The 21,031-nt window shown below is 37.2% G+C and overlaps 1 protein-coding gene across 1 annotated transcript in view; it reads right to left on the bottom strand.

Annotated features, from left to right (window-relative positions):
- Positions 1–21,031, bottom strand: part of tenm4 (teneurin transmembrane protein 4) — a 216,233-nt gene that overhangs the window by 67,421 nt on the left and 127,781 nt on the right. The window contains 3 exon segments of the mRNA XM_028464343.1: positions 1,128–1,389; positions 11,824–11,943; positions 19,477–19,693. Of these exon segments, the coding sequence (XP_028320144.1) occupies positions 1,128–1,389; positions 11,824–11,943; positions 19,477–19,693 (599 nt within the window).

Below are 21,031 nucleotides of genomic sequence, written 5' to 3'. Positions count from 1 at the left end.
TGCCTGGAGAACGTTTCACTTTACGGCAGTCACGTGATCACAGGCTTGGATATATATAGTTCCCACGTGACGTCACAACATACGGGCATTTCCAGATCCAGCGCCATTGCTGTGGTCAGCTGAAACGAGTTAGCCTCTGTTTAGCCAAAAGAGCACAATCTGGTAGATTTGTGTTAATGGTGCACTAATCGCCGCGATAGTTCAGTTGAACGTGGATTCTTTAGTAAGGGAATTCGGCAAGTCAGATCCGTGACTTCGGGATAATGATTGGATCTCAGGGCTGGGCTCAGTCTATGGGCTGGAGGAGCAGCCGCCACCGCCCACTCTTCTCTGGTATTTTTGTTTTCAAAGTGAACGGACACGTGTTTTATTTGTTTATTGGATTATGTCAGGGTTAGGATTATAATCTCAGTACGAAGGTAAACTCAGTACGTGACAACAGCCTGAGGCCGTTTTATTTGACGCTGTTTAGTTTGATGACTTTTATTTTGAAGCCTGAGGCTGTTCCATTCTCATGTCGTTTGGTTGGAAAAGTGAGGAAATTTTGTCATTTATTAGACCAAACAAACTCATGACTCAGCAAAACTTCTGTCAAATGAGACTGCTTCAAAATAAAAGTCGCCAGACTCAACGGCCTTAGTCTGTAAAACATGACATGATGTTTCATTTTGAAGGAACCATAAGCACATATGAAGAAGCAAGTTGAAAAGCTGTTCTTTCCTTTTATTTTTTTAAAGTTAAGATATATCAACGTATTGTTTGATTAATAAATACATAGTTAAACTAAAAGTAGATCTTCACCTTTAAAAAATAAATAGAAAATAGTAGCTTTCAACTTTACTCTTGTATCCGAAGCAGCACATATCAACGATTTACTGTATTTCCAGTTTCTTCAAAATACAACATCATGTTGCGTTTTATGGCCTGAGGCTGTTTTCTTTGAGGCCGTTTTATCCGATGACTTTTAATTTGAAGCATGAGGCCGTTTCGTTCTCACCGTTCGGTTTGAAAGGCGAGGCTGTTTGTTTTGACAGATGACAGAGGTTTTCCTGATACCTGAGAGCTCACTCTGACACCAGAGGATGTCCTAAAATGTCCTCTGGATGAAGGAGGAAAAAGGCTCTCACCTGGATTTCAGGTACGATGGTTCCCCGTTCGGCGCAGGATCCGGCGAAGGCTGTGAGCGGCGCCGGGGACACCGCGGGCAGGGGCCGGGCGAAGCTGCTCAGGTCACAGCTGGGGATGTCGTTCTCCTCGTGCCGCATGACGATGGTGTCGATGACAAAGAATCGTCCCCACGGCAACCAGAAGGTGTGCTCCTGGGTGATGAATGGGGCTCGCTCGAAGCGCAGCGCGATGGCAATGCCCCCGTTGGTCATCAAGTCAAAGCTGGAACGGAGACAGACGCTCAATGTCAGTGAGGATGAATTGATTCACAGAGAATCAGGATGATTGACGTATATTTAGCAGAGGTGTAAAGAGCACTGATATATCCAACTCAAGTAGAAGTACAGTTACTTGATTGAAATTGTACTCAAGTAAGTCATACATAACAAAGTAGCTCAATTAAATAGTACTCAAAGGAAAAGTTACTAGTTACTTTTAATAATACATCTTACCACGGTTCCCTTGCATAGAGTAAATATCTCATGTATAAACTTAAAAAGGAAGAAACCAAATATTGCACTTGCAACTTCATTTATTTTCCACAAAGACATCTGTATAAAATAAAGGGTTTGTCAAAAGTTATAATTCTTTTTAAAATAAAACAAGAAGACAGTCATCAACATCCCCCGCCAGACTGGTTGTCATTATAACTCACAACCTTTTCCTAAATGTCCTAAATCTAAGAACTTAGATGTATACATAAGAAAATATTATCACATCAAAATATTAAATTACTAACCATTTTAAACTGTTTCTATCAAAAGCTGTCCCCTTTGAAGATACCTCAAACAGAGTAAAAAAACAGAAAAAGGACAATAACTGCAGAAAAAATAATTGCGCGCTTCTTATTTTCAAACTCCGTCAAGATATTGATACCCTGAAGCCACATACACACCGAATTTGGTTATCGTAGCTTAAACAATTTCTGAGAAAAGTTGTCCCCTTTAACTCAGATGGACGGACGTACAGACTGACGGATGGAGCTCAAACCTACATCCAACAACACCAATGAATTCAATTCCAAATGAAAAGAATGATCAGGCTCCAACTATAGCTACGTTTATGAACTCTAAAACTGAGAAAATAACCTACATTCAATGCTGTTTTAATTACGATTCATCTGATTGGTCGGCTATGATGTGATGCATTTCATTTGTTGTCTGGTTTTTTCATTCTGTTGTAGTTTCACAATGTCCGCTGATTATTTTAAAACAAATAACAATTTACTCAGTAATGGTTGGGTGTAGAAATGTAACAAATGAGTTTACTTCTTTCAAACATACCCATAAAAAGTACCCATAAAAGCAACTTAATTACATTCACGTGAGTACTTTCACCTCTGGTATTTAAAGTCTAATATGAAACCTAAAGAAAGTGCGAAAATTTGAAGAATTTATTGTCATTTTTTCATAAAGGTTTCTTTTAATCCTCACTTGACGGGTTCTTATATATTATATAAATACTAAAATTGATATTTATTACCACAGTTAGGGTATACTCGGGCTTAGGATATAAAAAAGCGGATTTATCACGACGCCAAAGGCAAGATTCTAAAGTAAGAGTTCATTTTTAAAATAATAAATAATAAAAAAAAGGAGGGTGAAGAGTGCTTTGTTTTTGCAATTCACTGCTCATGTGCTCAGATTTATAGGAGCACGAGGCCTGTGATGGAGGATGGAGAATGGAGGATGGAGAATGGAGGCAGCCGCCACTTCTTTATTGATCCCTCAGATGAAGGCTGTCCACTCCAACATCAGTCTAAAAGCCCTGCAATGCAATCCCTTCTACTGTTGCATTAAGGAGCCTCAGCCTCAGCCTGACTGTGGCTCAGTAAACTATAGCATCTCATCAGTTCTAATGGCCTGTGTCGACTAAAAATGTCCTCATAGTTTTTGTCCACTACATTTTTACAAGTGACAATAACGACATTATGACTAATAAAGAAAATACATGTAGACAAAAACTATAGAAAATATACATTGATGTTTTCATTAACTGATAAAATGAAAACAAAAATATAATTCTAAAATGGGACAAAACTAAGTTCTTTTTTTTTTTTTAAATCAAAAATACTGTTCATGAATAATCATAATAATGACAATGAACAAAAATATCTTTAACAGACTTAGTAAAACGTATGTATGTGTATGCATGTGTATTGCATTTATTTTTCTTTTGATTTTCAATTAATATTTTGTTAATAATTTCCATTGTCTTTTAAATGAAGATTTTTGTGTACATTGTTTATATTTTATTTTTCCTCATATATCAAAGATTACTTGTGCATTTTGTCTCTGATTATGTAAGTGTTTATTTTTAAATGGTATGTGTTTATTGACAGGGAGGAACTTTTATACAAGCCTTTGGGCTTTGTTCCCTTCTTGCACCTTTAATATTTTTACTTTCATTAATGTGTGCTCTATGAATAAATGAAAAACCTTGGGGTCAGGAGGGGGTGTGAGACACATAATGTTGCATATGTTGACCCATTATTGTCACTTTTAACCTCTTTTAACCATATTTCAAGCTTATTTTTTGCCAATTTAACCACATTCACAATGTGTCATGCCATTTATTTGCCAGTTTAAACTAACTGTTCTTACTTTCTACATTTTTAAGTAGGGATGGAATGATTCACTCAACTCCCGATACGATTCGATTCACGATACTGGGTTCACGATACGATTCTCTCACGATTTATTTTACAAAATGGGACTGTAGACAAATTTTTTTTTTGGGAAAAAAACTAGAAAATACTGTACTATTTTCCTTTTATTTTTCATTGTCAAAAAAATTCCTTGATAAACTATTCAAAACAATGCAATTTAACTAAAAATAAATCTTGAATGAAATAAATAAAGGAATAATAGAAATGAAAATGAAGCCTATTAATTTAAATTCTGGTTCTATAATAAACAATGCAAAACTGCCTAATAGTTCTTTTTCTTTTTAAAAGTGCAACTGAAAATGTATTTTGTGCCTTAAAAATTGGACTTTAAAAAAAAAAAAACCATGATTGCACTGATTTACATCATATTTGTTTGGACCAGCAGAGGGCGCTGGTAACACAGTGGTCGGTTGGCATGCAGATATCTTGCAGTGAAGAAGAGAAGCTATGCTAGCAGACAGAGCTAATAGAAAAATGTGACTTTTACAGATATTCAAGTAATGTTACAGATATTCTTTCGGTGCTAAAGGGGTAAAGAATCATTTATTAACATATTTAAGAGTAGAAGGCGGCCAGAAAGAAAGTATTAGCAGACTCCGCCCGCCGCCTACACTTGTGGATAGACTTGAGGGATAACCCTCTGCTGGTTAAAAAAAGTACTGCGATTCAATTTTCAGAAAATCGATATCAACCGTGATACCTATGAATCGATTTTTAACTGCCTTACATCCCTATTTTTAAGCCAACTTCCTGCCACCTTGCCACCTATTTCACCACTTTTAGTCAATTTTAACCAAAATTCGTTCTGATTGAAACAAGGACTTACATCTTTAATATGACTATACTATGGAGCAAATAATAATAAACTTTCCTGGATAACAGTGGATATCATTCAGATGAATAAATAAATGTGGTTATCACAGATTCATAGAACAATGGACCATCATTTTTGCTGACTTTATGGATGGACCCCAAAAATCTCTCCCCTTTATTCCCCCGTATAGATGGTCCTGTCTCCACATGACTGTTCTTCGATGTTCATGTCTGTGTTCAACAACCTTCAGGTACAGTGGGGGTCCCCGGTCTGTGGAACCTTTATTTTGGGGGTCGTGTTCTGAAAAGGTTGAGAACCACTGGTTTAGTTGACTAAAACCAGACTAAACTGAAACTAAGTTGCATTTCAGTCAAAAGACTACGGCTAAAACTGAATCGGCAGCGTGCCATGCATGTGTGCGCACTGGACCACTGCAGCTCATGTCCATTCTCACTAAATGCCAATTAACACCGGGTCACCTCGGAGCCCCTGGGAGGGGCCCCGTATCTTCATGCAGAATGACTTTTCTCCAACGTGCAGGTGAAAAATAAAAGTTGTTCTAAACGGTAGCACCTGCACTCTGCAACCTCCCGTCTTTGCTTAAGCTACTATATTAAGACTTCGCTCTGTCCCGAGTTCCCCTGAGGGTAAACATCTGAACGTCTGTGGTGATAAACAATGGCTCGTTTCCCCCTTTGTGTTCTGCCCTTGGCTGACTGTGTGCTCAGTGTGTTTATCCAGCCGTGCAGCATCACAGCACTACACTTAGAACAAGTCCTTTGTGCAGTCGCGATCCGTCGGAACGGCCCTGGGTTTGGGCGACACCTGGCAGGTCGGGGCCAGTGTGGACTCCAAACACTCCTGGGCTGTTGGAGCCAATCGATGAAGGGATTCACTGTGTGTTATCAATCATGACAATAGCCTCAAGCCAAGTGACAAAAGTTATTAAGCCACCTAGAACATCCTTGTGCCCTCAGAAAATGCACCAGGCTCCATGGACTAACCTTGCCAAGGAATCTGGCATGAGTAACTACAAATTATACACAATCAGTTGCCAGCTAATGTATATTTATACTGCCACGGATGTTAACAGGAGTCAAGGACACAGCGGAAAAACGGAAAATTCAGTTAGATTAGTGACAGCGCAATTTGCATTTTTTAAGATCAGAGAATGAATATGTTGATCAACTTTTTGAGTAGCAGACCTTCCTCACACGTCCTGCAAGACATTAGCTGTGTTTCCATTGCAGTTTTCACAAAATAAAAGCTATATTTCTACAGTTCTGACAAAGTATATTTGTGCTTTTAACGCGATTCCATTGAAGGTTGTTTTGGCGCACTGGTATCATTGAAGGTTGTTTTGGCGCACTGGTAACTCCCGTGAAATCTCATCCCGGGAAAATAAGTTTCTTAATCATAATGGTAAGACATATCTTGGTCTCCTCCTGTTTTTTTAAAGAAGTGGTCATGTGACCAGGTACGTCATGTCCTGTGACGTGAAATTGCAGAAAAAGCGTTTCCATTGAGCTTTTTTGAGACATTTCAACATCGAAACATCTGGAAAACCTAATCATTAAAGCGCAAATATTTTTTTGCGATATTTTTGATGTTTTTTTTCCAAATTCAGATGTAAATTTAGATGTAAATTTTCAGAAAAACAATGATCTGAATAAATGAAACCTTAACATATCAGTCATAGATATCGATGCTAGTAATCAAACTTGGAGTGCATGTATTCGTTTTGGTTTACTAGTACGGTCTACTCCCACATTAGTGCATCAAAAACCTTTAATATTAAAAGAACATTTTTGTTAACAAGTACTACTATGTCCACTCAAAAAAAAGTGATGCTAGCACAGAATTCTGTCTGACTCCAATCGATCTAACATGGCATATTAGCTTGATTATAAACTGGGTGTGTTAATGGGTGTGAGCTACAGATTGTCCAATTCCAGCCGAGCTAACCTGTTTGCATGAATTTAATTGGCGATTTATCACAATATTTCACCGTGCGATAATCACATTGATTTAAAAAAGTGTTTTTTCGCAAAAAAAAATAAATAAAAAAATAATAATAGCACTAACATAGGCATAGCACGTAAACCCCCGGTCACTAGGTGTCAGTGAACCACATCAGACTTTATTAAACAACATCACTCCTCAACACATTTTAGCTGGAAGTTGATTGCACTTTATTTTCACAAAACATACTGGACACTTTTATAGATGTACGTGGTTACTTTTTTGTTGTTGAAGAATTTATCAACGAAACAGAATCAGAATCTGTTCTCACAAGTTTCTAAAAATGAAATAAATTTCATTTTATACCATTTTGCACTTGTAAAGGGGAAATTTGTAATTACTGATATCGCAATATATCGCAATGTATATCAGATTGTTTTGGTTTTGGGATATATTGGCTATATCGTCGCGTGATATGCAAATTGTGAATCGTATCGTCAGATCCATGGCAATGCACACCCCTAATTACTATCAAATGTAAATGCACCGGTTCTGCGAAAACAAAATAAGTCCACCTTGGACCTCATTCCATTTGAGAATTTCCATTGCAGCTGTAAAGAAAAGGTGATAACCTCTAATGTACTGACCAGAAAACCTTCTGTGACGACTGGAAAAAAAGGTCATTTCAAAAAAGCAATTCATGGACAATAAAGAAGAGCGTATGATAAAAATGAGTTTGAGACAGCTTTCTTCATTCTAAGTGGCTGGACAGGTGCTTTTCTGATTTCACGCTGCACTGGGCCTGTTTACAGTGGTTCCAGTGGAGTTGCAGAAGACTGGGCATGTTTACAGGGAATCTCAAAGATGGAGGAGTGTTTACTCTTGGGCTACAAAGGGGGAAAAAATCCAAAGTGATGCATAAAAAAAAACCGGGGCCAGCTTAAATGGGGGGAAAGGATAAAGATGAAGGAAGTCAGTGCAGTGGGATGAGCAAGAGACCTGAGCTCAGGAAAAAGTACAGGAAATAAGTGGAAAAGTGGTGCCCAGAAAGGAAAGGCTTAAGGGCAGCGGGAGATTAGAAAAAAGAACAGCGTGAAGGGATGGAGAGCAGACAAAGTAAGTGAAAGAAGGTGAAGATGACAAAGTAGAGATCAGATAGTTTTTCTTTTCTTTTTTTCTTGTAAAAGCCAGAGGAGAAAAAGAAATGACAAGAAGATGGAAAGAATGAGAAGAAACAAGATCAAATCAGATCTGCTTTACAATGTCAGAGACCGATGGAACATTGGCGGAGTTTGAGATTCTTGCCTTAGGGCAAAAGAAAAAAAGAATTAAACATATAGAACAACCCCAGATTCGCAAGATTTGCAGATTTCCTGAAAAAAATGTAAGTGGGGATGCAGGTGTTGGCCTGTGTCACACTGCATTAGCTTAGCATTAGCATTAGTTAGCATTAGCTAGCATTAGCAGCAATTTGTATTAGCTAGTACTAACATTAGCATTAGTTAGCATTAGCTAGCATTAGCAGCAATTTGTATTAGCTAGTACTAACATTAGCATAGCATTGGCATTAACCTAGCATTAGCACTAACATCAGCCTAACCTTAACATTAGCCTAGCAATAGCATCAACCTAGCATTAGCCTTTGCCTAGTATTAGCATTAGCCTAGCATTAGCATTAACCTAGCATTAAACCTAACCTAGAATTAGCTGAAAATCAGCAATAAGGTTGAAAAAGGTTGAAAAAAAGGTACAAAAAAAAGTTGAAATGGGTTAAAAAAGTTGAAAAATAATGCAAAACTGATGTTAACAACAAAAAATTGCGTCAACGCGTCGCTTTTAAAACCCCTTAATGTACACTGTCCTGAATACAGGTCAAAATGCATGTTCTCACTCATTCACGCTTTTAAGGGATTAAATGCTTCTCAAATACAGCAGCATATCACAAGTATCATATACCGTTTGAAAGCTGAGAATCTTCCGTTTTTAACAATATAAACCATTCTAAGACACAACCATCACAGCAAACAATTTTTTTGTCAAACGTGGGGGGAAAAAAAATGGCAACATAAACAAAGCCAGCACTGCTCATCTTTAAAGCGATGCCATGTCTGACTTAATCCATAAATTCCATGAAAAGAGGTCTCAAAATCTTTCTAAGACTTTCACAAATCCAATGAATCTCAGCATTTAGTCCAAAAACACAGTAAAACTGCTGTAAAAAAATAAAATGTAAAATCCTATTTACAAGAAGAAGCAGCTCCGCCCTGATTTCTTCTTACTGTTTTAGCTCTGTGAGGCTGACAGTGTTATTAAAAATCCTCATTTTTAGATTAATATTGCTCTTTACTTATACATGAACTGCTGGGCGCAGTGTCCAAGAATTGCACAACAGAAGATGCCAAGCCAAAAATAACTCGTATTAACACATTAACTCATATATATTTTGTACAGTCACTGTGTTTTATGGCACTTAATATGTTTGTATTATGTACATTATATGAAGACTTGTATTTTTACACCAATTCAGCGACTTAATTATAAATATGACTATACGACAAATGGGAGCTGATAATGTCCAGTTCGCCTGTGCAATCAAATCTATAAAAAAAAAAAGAGCATCAGACGGAAAGATTATCAGAGGATTTCTCTTTCACTTTAAGGAAAATCATCTAAAAACATTCAAATCTGTCTTTTTTTTGTGGTGCAAAACTCTCCTGATGCCAGCACAGCTTGAGTCCTGCAGACATGAGTGTCACACAGATCTAACACATCCAAAACAGTTGCTCCTTTTTTTTAATTTTTTTATTTTGGAGCATATCACCAACATTTTCCTCCTCTAAAATATTGTGTTGTGTTGTGTGATTAAACACAAAAACAAACGAGAAGATTTGCAAAAAAAATTCTAGCACACTTTGAAATAACTTTGGAAGTTCAGAAAGGGTAATTAAAACGTAATTATCAGCTGGGAAAATTAACCGATTCCTAACACCTCAACCCTAACGCGCCACTTTTTTCCCATAAACTTCAAATAGCCGATAAATTATTTCCGTCTGTGCTGTGTTTTATGGCTGTGGCAAGCGAGATCCTTTCAATTGGCATATTTCAGTCTCCTCCGTCTCTTCTCCCTGCTGCTACTGAAGCATAACTTATGAGACGACCAGAAGGGCTTTGTTTGATTTCTCTGGGAATTCAGCCGAGATCTCCAAAATTGGACCACATAGAAGCACAAAGCAGATCAATGGCGGCACAGTTTGCTGTGGACACAGAGTTTTACTTTTTTTCTTCCCTTTTCACATCAATAGAGCAAAAAAAAAAGGGTCAGTTTTTGACAGTAATAAAAATATCTCTGTACGAGTCATTTGGGCAGCTTTTAGTGGGATGGTGTAGAGCAGTGGTTCTCAACCTTTTTATGCCGCCACCCCCAAAGTAAAAGTGCAAGAGACCGGGGACCCCCACCAGTACCTGAATGTGGTTGTTTGGGGTCCATTCATAAAGTCAGCAAAATGAATCTGTGATTCAGGAACTTTATTATTATTTGCGCTGTAGTATATAGTCATCTTAAAAATGTAAATCCTTGTTTTAATCAGAAAAATAATGGGTTAAAGGTGAAGAAAAATGGTGGAAAAGGTGGTGAAATGGGATTTTAAAGTGTCAAGATGAAGCAGAAATGGGGTAATGTCACAATAAAAGTAGGACCAATTATTTTAAACTGGCAAATAATGGGCATGAAAAATCGTGAATGTGGTTAAATTGACAAAAAACAATCATGAAATATGGTGAAAAGAGGTTAAAAGTGACAATAATGGGTAATAAACATATGCAAAACCAATCAGAGTGAAGCTGAATGAGCCATATGTACAAACTGGGTAATGAAAGCCAGCAAAATCCTGATATCTGATAAAAATATGACACCAAATTGAACAAAACTGTGCTCTCACGTGGTTTTAGACATTTAATACATGCAAAAAAATTGCACAAACGAAACAGCAGAGGGAGCTATCTATTTATCCTTCTCTTGTTTGAACTACGCCACTCATACGTGACGTGAGCGTCGGCGCCAGGCACGGCCGGCCCAGCCTATACGCAGACTAAGTGGCTGCATAGGGCCTCCAACCTGGCAACCCCACTTGCATGTTACTGGTACTACTGTGCATTGCGCGCATCAAAACTGCAGGGCGCATTTCCAGTAATCTATCCAGCCATGCATTTGTTTGTAATTACAAACTGGCAACCTAGAGAGTGACGTTGGACCTGACCTTGCCAGGATTGGTCAGCTCATTGTAAGCAAGTAGCGTGGAAGAAAATGCCTGATACAAACAACAGCACTCGTCATGTCGAAAATAATTTATCTATCCAGTTGCGTAGGCGGTGAGCGGAATTGCCTACTACTCTTAAACATGTTCTTAACTGATTCTTTATCCCTTTAGCACCAAAAGAATATCTGTAATATTACGTGAATATCTGTAAAAGTCACGTTTTTCTATTAGCTCTGTCTGCTAACGCATAGCCTCTCTTCTTCACTGCTAGAATAGCTGCATGGCAACTGACCACTGGGTTACCAGCGCCCTCTGCTGGTCCAAACAAATATCTGATGTAAATACAGTACAGTGAGTTTTTTTAAAGTCCAATTGTTAAGGCACAAAATACATTTTCAGTTGCACTTTTAAAAAGAAAAAGAACTATTATGTAGTTTTGCATTGTTTACTATAGAACCAGAATTTAAATTAATAGGCTTCTTCTTCATTTGTATTATTCATTCATTCATTTCATTCAAGATTTATTATTAGTTAAATTGCATTGTTTTGAATAGTTTATCAATTTATTTTAACAATGAAAAATAAAGGAAAATAGTACAGTATTTTCTGTTTAATTCCGGATAAAAAATAAAGGAATATTTTTCAGTCATCATTTGTTTACAGTCCCATTTTGTAAAATAAATCGTGAGAGAATTGTATCGTGAACCCAGTATTGTGAATCAAATCGTATCGGGAGTTGAGTAAATCGTTACATCCCTGCAAATAAGTAATAATACAAATACAAGTCCCATTATAAGCTGCAGTACCTTCAGTGTCGACGAGGCTCAAAATCACAAAGAATGCCGACTCATTGGCATTGTTCAGGTTACAATGATATTCCTATTGATTCAACACCATTTAACATGAAAACATCCTTCTGTTCATACTTGTGTTGAATAAAAGACGCAGGTTCGTACCTTCCATCCTGTCTGGTGATGGTGTAGCCGTACGCTGGGTTGTTGATAAAACTGATGTTGACTCCAACCAGTGGCGTTCCATCAGAGGTCACGACTTGTCCACGTATGACACAAGCATGACTGTGCAGGAAAGAGAGAAAGAAAGATCGACAAATATGAAGATATAGTAGGGAAATGGAAGTATTTTTATTTATTTTTCCTCTTAAAAGTTAAATCTTTTCCCTATGAGAAGGACCATCTATCTTCGGTAGACGGTGAGATAATATCCTGTTTGAACAAGTTTTGTTCCAATCAAATATTCTACACACCAAAAAAAAAAAAAAAAAAAAAATAAAAGCAAATCAAACCTAAACAAATAAACACCTCCCAGGTTGTCTCTGCGGGCTCTGCATTACTGAATGGAGGAGTAATGAGATAAGAAAGCTTTATTTGCTCCTGCTCTAATTAAAAAGAGGATTTATCTTTTCTATTACTGGATGCAAGAGAAGGGGAAATAATAGCGCTACAGATAACAAGACCTGCCGAGGTGATTATCAAAAGCTCAACAGATTTCAACGACGACATTAGGGCTCCAGAAGCTGCATAAATTAGATCCGATCATAATCCGAGGCTGATCAATAGTGGGAAGTCGCCCAAATGGCTCCTAGTCTTACTAAACTGATGAGTTTGGACCTTGTTGTGTCATGTGTTCCATGCTGACCCCTGGCTTCATCGTTATCGGGGCCCGACCCACCGCAGGACAAAGTTTCTGTTGTCGTCGGCAGAAAATTGGTCCCTTAACAAATGCCTCACTGTCACTTCTTCATTAGACCGTGGCTATTTTTTAATGCGTTTGGGTCTTAAACACTGCCATGTACTGGAAACAATTAACACAGGCGTGTTAGTAGCTGCCCTCAACACGTCCTTACCGTAGGCTAGATCGTTCACCCCGCACTATCCCGGTCCCCAGAAACCCATTTTTATGTTAATTAGGTCAGTCCTCCTTCAGAAGACCTTGGCTGTCCACTACATGCTGTAAACAACTCGTGGTCACTCCTCTGAGTCTCTACAGTATGGATGGGGGGCCAGAAAAACGTGATTGTATCTGATCCGAGGGCCACATTATCAACATTTATGTCACCATTTAGAATAATGATTGATCTGTTTTGTTGTTATGTCAGTTTTTAGTAATTTTGTTGTGTTTTTAAAGTAAATATGTGTGTTTTTGTTATTTTTTTGTGCTCTTGTTGTAAATTTGGTGTATTTTTCTGTCATCTTTCACATTTTTTGTGGTCGATTTGTGTGTTTTTAGCGTCACTTTCTGTATTTTTGTTGTAGTTTTCTATATTTTCCAGTCATTTTGTGCAATTTTGTTGACAGTTTGTCTGTCTTTGGAGCTATTCTGTAATGTGTTGTTTTTTGTTTAAGTGGTTGTTGTGTCTGTCTGTCTTCATTTTGTGTTTTATGAGTTATTTTGTGTATTTTTTGTACTTTGTGTGTATTTTTGTGATCTTGTTGTAAAATGTATGTAGTTTTCTGTAATTTTCTCCATTTTTGTTGTTGTTTTCCGTATTGTTCTGTCACTTTGTGCAATTTTGTTGACAGTTTGTGTGTCTTTGGAGCTGTTCTGTAATGTGTTGGGATTTGTTTCTGGGGCCCAACATGTGGCCCCTGGGCCACCAGTTGCCCGTGACAACTTGACCCTGTAACCCAAAAAGCTGGCCAAATGCATCACAAAGAAGTGCCAAAGAAAAAGTGAACCTTTGATATATTTGAGTTGAGGACTTATGAACATGGAACTATCTCATTCCTGCCTGTTTAACCTCCAGGGAGGAGGATTCTGCGCTTCCAAGACAAATGATTTCAATATTGACCTCAAACACCACAAAAGAGAAGAAGGATTGTCTTTGTATGAGATGGATCTAATTCAACAAAAGGTGATTTTACACTATCTTTGCTCTTCAGTCATCCATGCTCCGTCTATGTGAGGGATTACAGCGTGGAGCCTCGGAACTTTGTTCAAGTCCTGCTCAGGTCTGTCTACAGATCCTTTTACACGTTATCTTTAGAGCATCTGGATTCTGAATAAGCCTTCAAACCGTCGTTCTACACTTTTTCTCCCACGCAATCGAAAGCAAAGGTCCACACATGAGGATTTACTAAATCTGAAGGGATTTTCTACCTGTTACAGATCTCACACATGAAGATAAAAAAATCAGGTATAGAACAGTTTTTAATCCCACTGAGTGTGTGTTCTGATTATGTCAACACAACATACTCACACTGCCTATCTTCTCCTTAAGGTGCGTCCACAGGACTTCAGCAACTCTAGAGACTAGATTAGGATAAAGACGCAACGTCACGTCACTGGAGCAATAAAGTCAGCAAAAAGCGCGACTATGTTCAAACGACTCATCACGGGCGATTGAAGCAACGACAGTCACTGAAGTCACGTTCCGTGTGAATGCACCTTAGCGTTCAACGACTACAGTCGCTGAAGTAGTTAAATCGCCCGTGATGAGTTGCTTGAACATAGTCAAGCTCTTTGCACGCTTCATCACTTCATCTACCCTGCCACGGGGATTTGACGTAGGTAGAAACTCACTGCCAATTGGATGTAGCGACATAACAACACTCAAAATCGCTTTAAAAGTAAAAAAAAATTCCATATTGAGCAATGTCCAGCGACTCAGATGGCGCGATTGAGTCGCTGAAATTGCTTGAAGGGAGGTCGCTTGACGTTGCGTCATTTACATTTTTTTTGAATGGAATCTTGTCGTCAGAGCGTAACTTGAGCTACTATAGGTGCTTTAATCGCTCACGATGAGTCGCTAGAACATAGTCGCGCTTTTTGCTCGGTTCATCTACCTAAGTGACGTGACGAACAGGGGAGTGACGTAGGGAGAAACTCATTGCAGATTGGATGTTGCGACGCAGCTTCACTTGAAATCACTTGAAGAGTTGTGTTCAACTTTGAGCGATGTGCAGCGACTGAGATTGCGCAATTGGGTCGCTGGAATCGCCCGAGTCACTGAAGTTGCTTTCGGTGTGAGCGCACCTTTAGAAAGAAATCTTACATGATCAAAAAAGTGACTTGGAACACCAGCTGAAGTCGGGGAAAAAACAAATCTAAAACATCGGTAAGCCATGTTTGCGATATTTCAACGTGCTGCTGCTGAACTCGGAATTTTCAACCTGTCCTGAGTTGCCTTTAGCTCACTTCTTGATTGGCTACATTTTGTTCCACGTCACAAATCACGTATCATAAGTCAGGAGTCGTCAGCTTTTCTTACACGAGGATTTTTGGTCGTAAATATTGAACAAGTTTAATATTTACGATTGTCGGTCCCGACCCGTTTCAGAGCCGATTGTTGGGACATATTCTTTCCTAACACATCCTAGAACACAGGATAATATATAGGAAAATCTTATAAGATAACAAAAGATAATCTGCCGTCCTTGGTCGGAAAGGGGGAAATATCAGGTGTGTGTCCTGCTTAACGCTGCTTTCACATAGTGGATAGCCTCGGATTAATTTAATGATTTGGCTCAGTTTGTGTTCACAATGTAATTTTTTGAATCTCTTAAAACTGGTAGGAATATTCCGTCAGTTACAGGAGCTGCTAAAACTCAAAGCGTACAGTGTTGAAGTGATTGTATGCAGAAAAAATGAGTGAAATGTATAATTTTCTTTGCAGCAAAGGATGGCTATCAGGACTGATTGGAGGGTAAAACCTTGTAGTGAACGTAGAGTACATTACAAATGTATTCATTTACACGAGACAGCACGTTGAGGTGATTAAAAATCAATGTCTGTGATGATCGGGGGTAAAAAAAATGAATTGAAGAATAATGGGAGCTTTAAATGAAGAATAAAAGTCTAATCCTGTTAATGAAGTGAGTGGCTTCTGTCCTTGGCTATTAAAATCTAGCTTCCAATCTGCGGCAAATTTGTTTTATGGACTTTAAGTCCCCGTTTTCCATTCTAGTCAGCGACCACTGCTGGTTCTCAGTGGTCTCTGGTATTATGTGTCACGGCTGAAAATGGAGAGGCTTTATGCAGTGGCAGATGCTTTATTCACTGGCACCTCCGCAGCTTTTCTGTGGTGGGAAACATCTGAAATGGCAGTCTGACACATCTGCTAGCATGAGGAAGTGGTGAGCGGATCAATAATAGGGACGATCAGGTGACCAGAGAAGACACAACAGGAATGGGGGGGGGACGCGGGGACGCTGAGACTCATCTGAAGCCGTGGACCTCGCTTGTCATAACGGGTTCATATCTGTCAGTGGGTGGGGAATGAATACCAAAGTATGAATAATAAATGATCACTGATATTTTTAGGTGATCTCGCAGCTCGTCCCTGGATGCTACCTTTTACTTATTTATGGCGGCATCTTGTGAAAGAGACGAGAGCATTACTCAACCCATCCCCTATCGTCGCCCTCTTCCCGTGTCCAGTGAAGAACCGCAAAAATGTTGAGTGCTTCTTGAAAGCCCGAAAAAATGTCAATGAGGGAAAATGTCACCGTGCTTATCTCAAGTATCGGCTGATACGAGCCTGAAAAGTTTAAGGAGGAGACGCAGCTTATAGCGGATACATTTAAGATACATCCAGACTGCTGAATGATCACTAAAACGTAAACCGATGATCCCGATTCATGTGGAAATGTGTTTTAGTATTTTTGACACCGAGATAAAATGTTGAAATATACATTAATATAAACGTGCTAACTGTTAACTGTAAATAGCACACATAGAAATGAGAAAACAAACTGTTTAAATTGTAATTCTATTAATATAATAATGATTAATAGATAAATAATAATGAACAAATAATCCAAAAATATATTTTCTGGAAGAATCTATTTTTTTTTTTTTTTTTTAAAAAGAAAATTGACAAAATATACAATAACATAGCACAAATAAAAAGAAAGAAAAATAACTGTTTATTTATATTATAATTAAATAAAGAAATACAATCAGTCAGATATCTAATAAATAAATTAAGAAATAATCTAAAAAAAAAAGTATCCAGATTTTTTTTTTTTAGATAAATAATTAGATAATAATCATTATAAAAATGAATGATGCCTTGAAAAAATGAACAAAAATATACAATAATATAAAAGTGTTAGATATTAAGTATAAATAAGAAAATAACTGTTTAAATTATAATTATATAAAGAAATACAATAATGAGTATCACATACTGTATCTAATAAATAATCTAAAAAAAACATTTTGGAAGTATCCAGATTTTTTTTCAATAAATAATTTTATCAAAAATAAAAAATAAAACAATTGATTATAATACTCTTAAAAATTAATAAAGCCTTTCAAAATTGACAAAATTTACAGTAACATAAAAGTGGTAATTGTTAGAAAGAAATAAGAGAAGAAAAAACTATTTGACTTATAATTCTATAAAGAAATACAAGAATGATAAATATATATATACATAATTAAAAAAATATATGCTTTCTCCAAGAACCCAGATTTTTCCCCCTTTTTTCTTTTAAAAAAGGCAAAAATAAATTCATAAATTAGGTGATATTTTAATGCTTTTCAAAGTTTACAAATTATACAATAATATAAAACTGCTATTTGTTAGAGATTAAACAGCATATATAGAAATAAGAAGAAAAAAACTGTGTAAATTATAGTTCTACAAAGAAATACAATAGAGTAATATATAATCATAATTTTTTTTAATAATTAATTTAGTTGTGGTTTTCTTTTTGCAAAAAAAAAAATCAATAAATTACTGGTAAATAATAATCTTTTTCAAATTTAATAAAAAAATTGTTGACTGTCTAACTTTAATATGAATGAATCGATTGCTTTCTTTGAAAATAACGTGACTGCTGCAATATATAAAATCTATTTATTATCATGTTTTTTCCTCCCATTCATTTCATTTTAAGTGTTGCTTTTCTGATCGGCTCCAATCCACCAAAGAGAAACAAATCTTGTGGGACTTAGATTGTAATTCTGATTCCTGATAAGAAACAATCTCAGATTTCATTGCTGGAGCTGTTGTGTATTGTTTCCTCTGGGATCAGAGCCTCAGATGGAATACAGTAAAAGCAATCACAATACATGAATATAAGATGGTCCGATGGTTGAGGAATGGCCGCTTGCTTGTGTCACATCCTGTGTTTGTCCATCATCATCTGTCCATCGCTTGTCAACTTTAGTCTTTGAGAACTACTGTTCTAGACAATGCAAGGCTATGTTGATAATGCTGAAAACACGAGTGCCGTGGGGGCAGTTAATGCAACAGAGACGAAAGTTGAAGGGCATTGTCGAGAACGGTAGTTCTCAAAGTTTGTTTTTTTTCTCGAGTACTCCTTTCTCCTGCTTTTGAATGCAAGTTCTGTGTTGCTGGTTAACAGGAAGTATTTTTCACTCTGTGTGTGTGTTTCTGGTGTCATTTTGTGTTGTTTGTCCGTTCTTTTTATGTTATTCAGTATATTCTTATTTTGTGTGTATTTGTTGTCGTTTTTGTGTGTTGTTGGTATTATTTTAATGATTATATCTAAGCGTGTGTTTTTTTTAATGTAATTTGGTTGTTCCTTATGTCGTTTTGTATGTTTCTCTGTTATTTTTGTGTATTTTGTCGTGATCTTGTGTAGTTTTCTCTTATTTAATGTGTCTTTGTTGTCGTTTTGTGTTGTGGCTAGTTAACGGGAAGTATTTTTCTCTCTTAGTGTATGTGTTTTTGGTGTCATTTTGTGAATTTCGTTGTTTGTGTGTTCTCTTTTATTATTCAGTAATTTTTTCTCTTATAATGTGTGTTTGTTGTTGTTTTTGTGTGTTGTGTATTATTTTAATTATTCTATCTCAGTGTGTGCGTTTTTTGGTGTAATTTCTATTATTTAGTGTGTCTTTGTTGTCATTTTGTATGTTTCTCTGTTATTTTTGTGTATTTTATAGTGATCTTGTATATTTTTATATTATTTAATGTGTCTTTGTTGTGTGTTGCTGGCAATAATAAGTATTTTTCTCTCAGTGTGTGTGTTTTTGGTGTCATTTTGTGAATTTCTTTGTGGTTTGTCTGTTTTTCTTATTTTGTGTGTTTTTGTTGTCGTTTTTATGTGTTGTGTGTATTATTTAAATTATTCTATCTCGGTGTGTGTGTTTTTGATGTCGTCTGGTTGTTTCTTATGTCTTCTTGTATGTTATTTTTTCTATATTTTGTAGTGATCGTGTGTATTTCTCTCTCATTCAGTGTCTGTTGTCGTTTAGTGTATTTTGTTGTTGGTTGTCTGTTCTTTTTATTATTCAGCATATTTTCCTCTTATTTTGTGTATTTTTTGTTGTCGTTTTTGAGTTGCTGGTAATATTCAGTGTGATTATCATTTTTAACTAAACATAAACATTATAAAACACCATATTTGAATGCTTTCATTTGTACGCCCCGTCGTGTCATTGCGTACCCTCATTTGATAAACACTGATCTAGAATGAAAAGAACATCAGATTCCTGCAAACATCTTAAATACTACTTTAAATTTGTTTACTTCGAACAACATTGAAGAATCCTTGACAAAGCTTGATCTCAAGGGTTTCTACAAACAAAAAGATTCTAGCAATAAGTCCCATTTTGTTCTGTTTAATGTAAAAAAAGAAAGAAAGATGGAAACTGGGACTAACGCATCAGTAACTCACCTGCCATCGAAGGGATTGGCTCCAGGGATGATGTGAGTGCTGTCCCGGCCCACCAGGAAACGCACACGGTCGTAGAACGACTGCAGGTTGCTCTGGGAGGTGGACATCTGCGTCTCCTGGATGATGTCCAGTGGATCCGGGGAGCCCACGCACAGCGGGGTGGTGTGGCAGGTTGCTTGCAGACAGCAATCTGGATCCATGCAGTCCACCAGGCCATCTGACGGGAGTCCAAACAGACACAATCACATGCGTGCGCGCACAGGGTGGTACGAGACAACAGCTTGAATACAACAACTGGCACAACAAAGGCCAAGCTGTGGATAGTTGGACAGTTGGATAATATACGTCAATTTTCTTGGTTTCTGTTGCTTAATTCCTGCACTCACGGTTGTGGAGGTCTGTTGGTGTAACAATCCATCAATCTGGATCAATATACAGTATGTATTGGTTAAGCAACCATCCAATCAAATTGATGGAAACCCAAACTTTCGAAAAACACTGTTTTCTTGTTGTTAATAAGAATGATTTTTAACAAAATCAAATCGTCAAAAACATTAAAAATTGCACTTTAGGTGAAATGTAACTAATTGTGTTGAAAAGTATTTAATATGGTCTTAAATTGATCAAAGGCTTCTGAATCGAATCGAAATCGAATCGCGGCAGACTTTGGGATATCCAGACGTTGCGCTAAACCTTCTACGCTTTCATTATATTGTGTTGTCATTGAAACCGCTCGGGACCATCTCCAGCTCACATTAGACATAACACCGGAATTACCACTGGATGCGTAACTACTGTACTACATAACGTCTCCGCTGACCGTCATTCCCCACCGCCTCTGTCTGTGATGCATATCTGTTCCAGCAAAGACTTGCTAATTCACACGTTATTGCATAATATAACGAGTCATAGTCACGCTACAAAGAGAACCACAAAGCCATACAAACACTTTCATGGAAATGCTTCAGCTCCGTTGATGTTACGCATCAGTTATGCATCCAGTAAAATTGAGCGTAAGGCAAGGTCTGCACACCTTGAACAAGACGCCAGCTAACAGTCAGCTTCTGTAAACACGCACAAATGCAAACACTCATTCAACCAACTCCACGTTTCAAATCACTAGTTCAAAGAAAGAAAAACAGAAAAGACAGAACGCTTGGGTCATTAAACTTAATGCCATTTGCTTTTTGGAAGCTGGTGGCCAGATGGGTGGTAAAAAAAGATAAGCAGCAGTTACGCATCCCATGGAAATTGGGCGTAAGGCAACGTCTGTACACCCTGAACAAGACGCCAGTTCAGTTTCAAAATTTTGACTTTAATCTTTTCTTTTTGACTTTAATCTCTTCTTTTTGACTTTGATCTATTATTTTTGACTTTGATCTTAACTTCACATTTCAACTTTATTCATGAAATTTCTACTTTATTCTCGACATGTCCACTTTATTCTGGATTTGCCCAAAATTATTTTTTCCATCTAAATTGGCCCTAATCCGTTTCCCTAAAACACACAAACACTCATTCAACCAACTCCATGTTTCCAATCTGCAGTTCAGAG

This window comes from Gouania willdenowi, chromosome 13 (assembly GCF_900634775.1).
Source record: "Gouania willdenowi chromosome 13, fGouWil2.1, whole genome shotgun sequence".
Lineage (NCBI taxonomy): Eukaryota > Metazoa > Chordata > Actinopteri > Blenniiformes > Gobiesocidae > Gouania > Gouania willdenowi.
The sequence above is the reverse complement of the archived record's forward strand: the minus strand, read 5'-3'. Positions and strand labels throughout refer to the sequence as shown.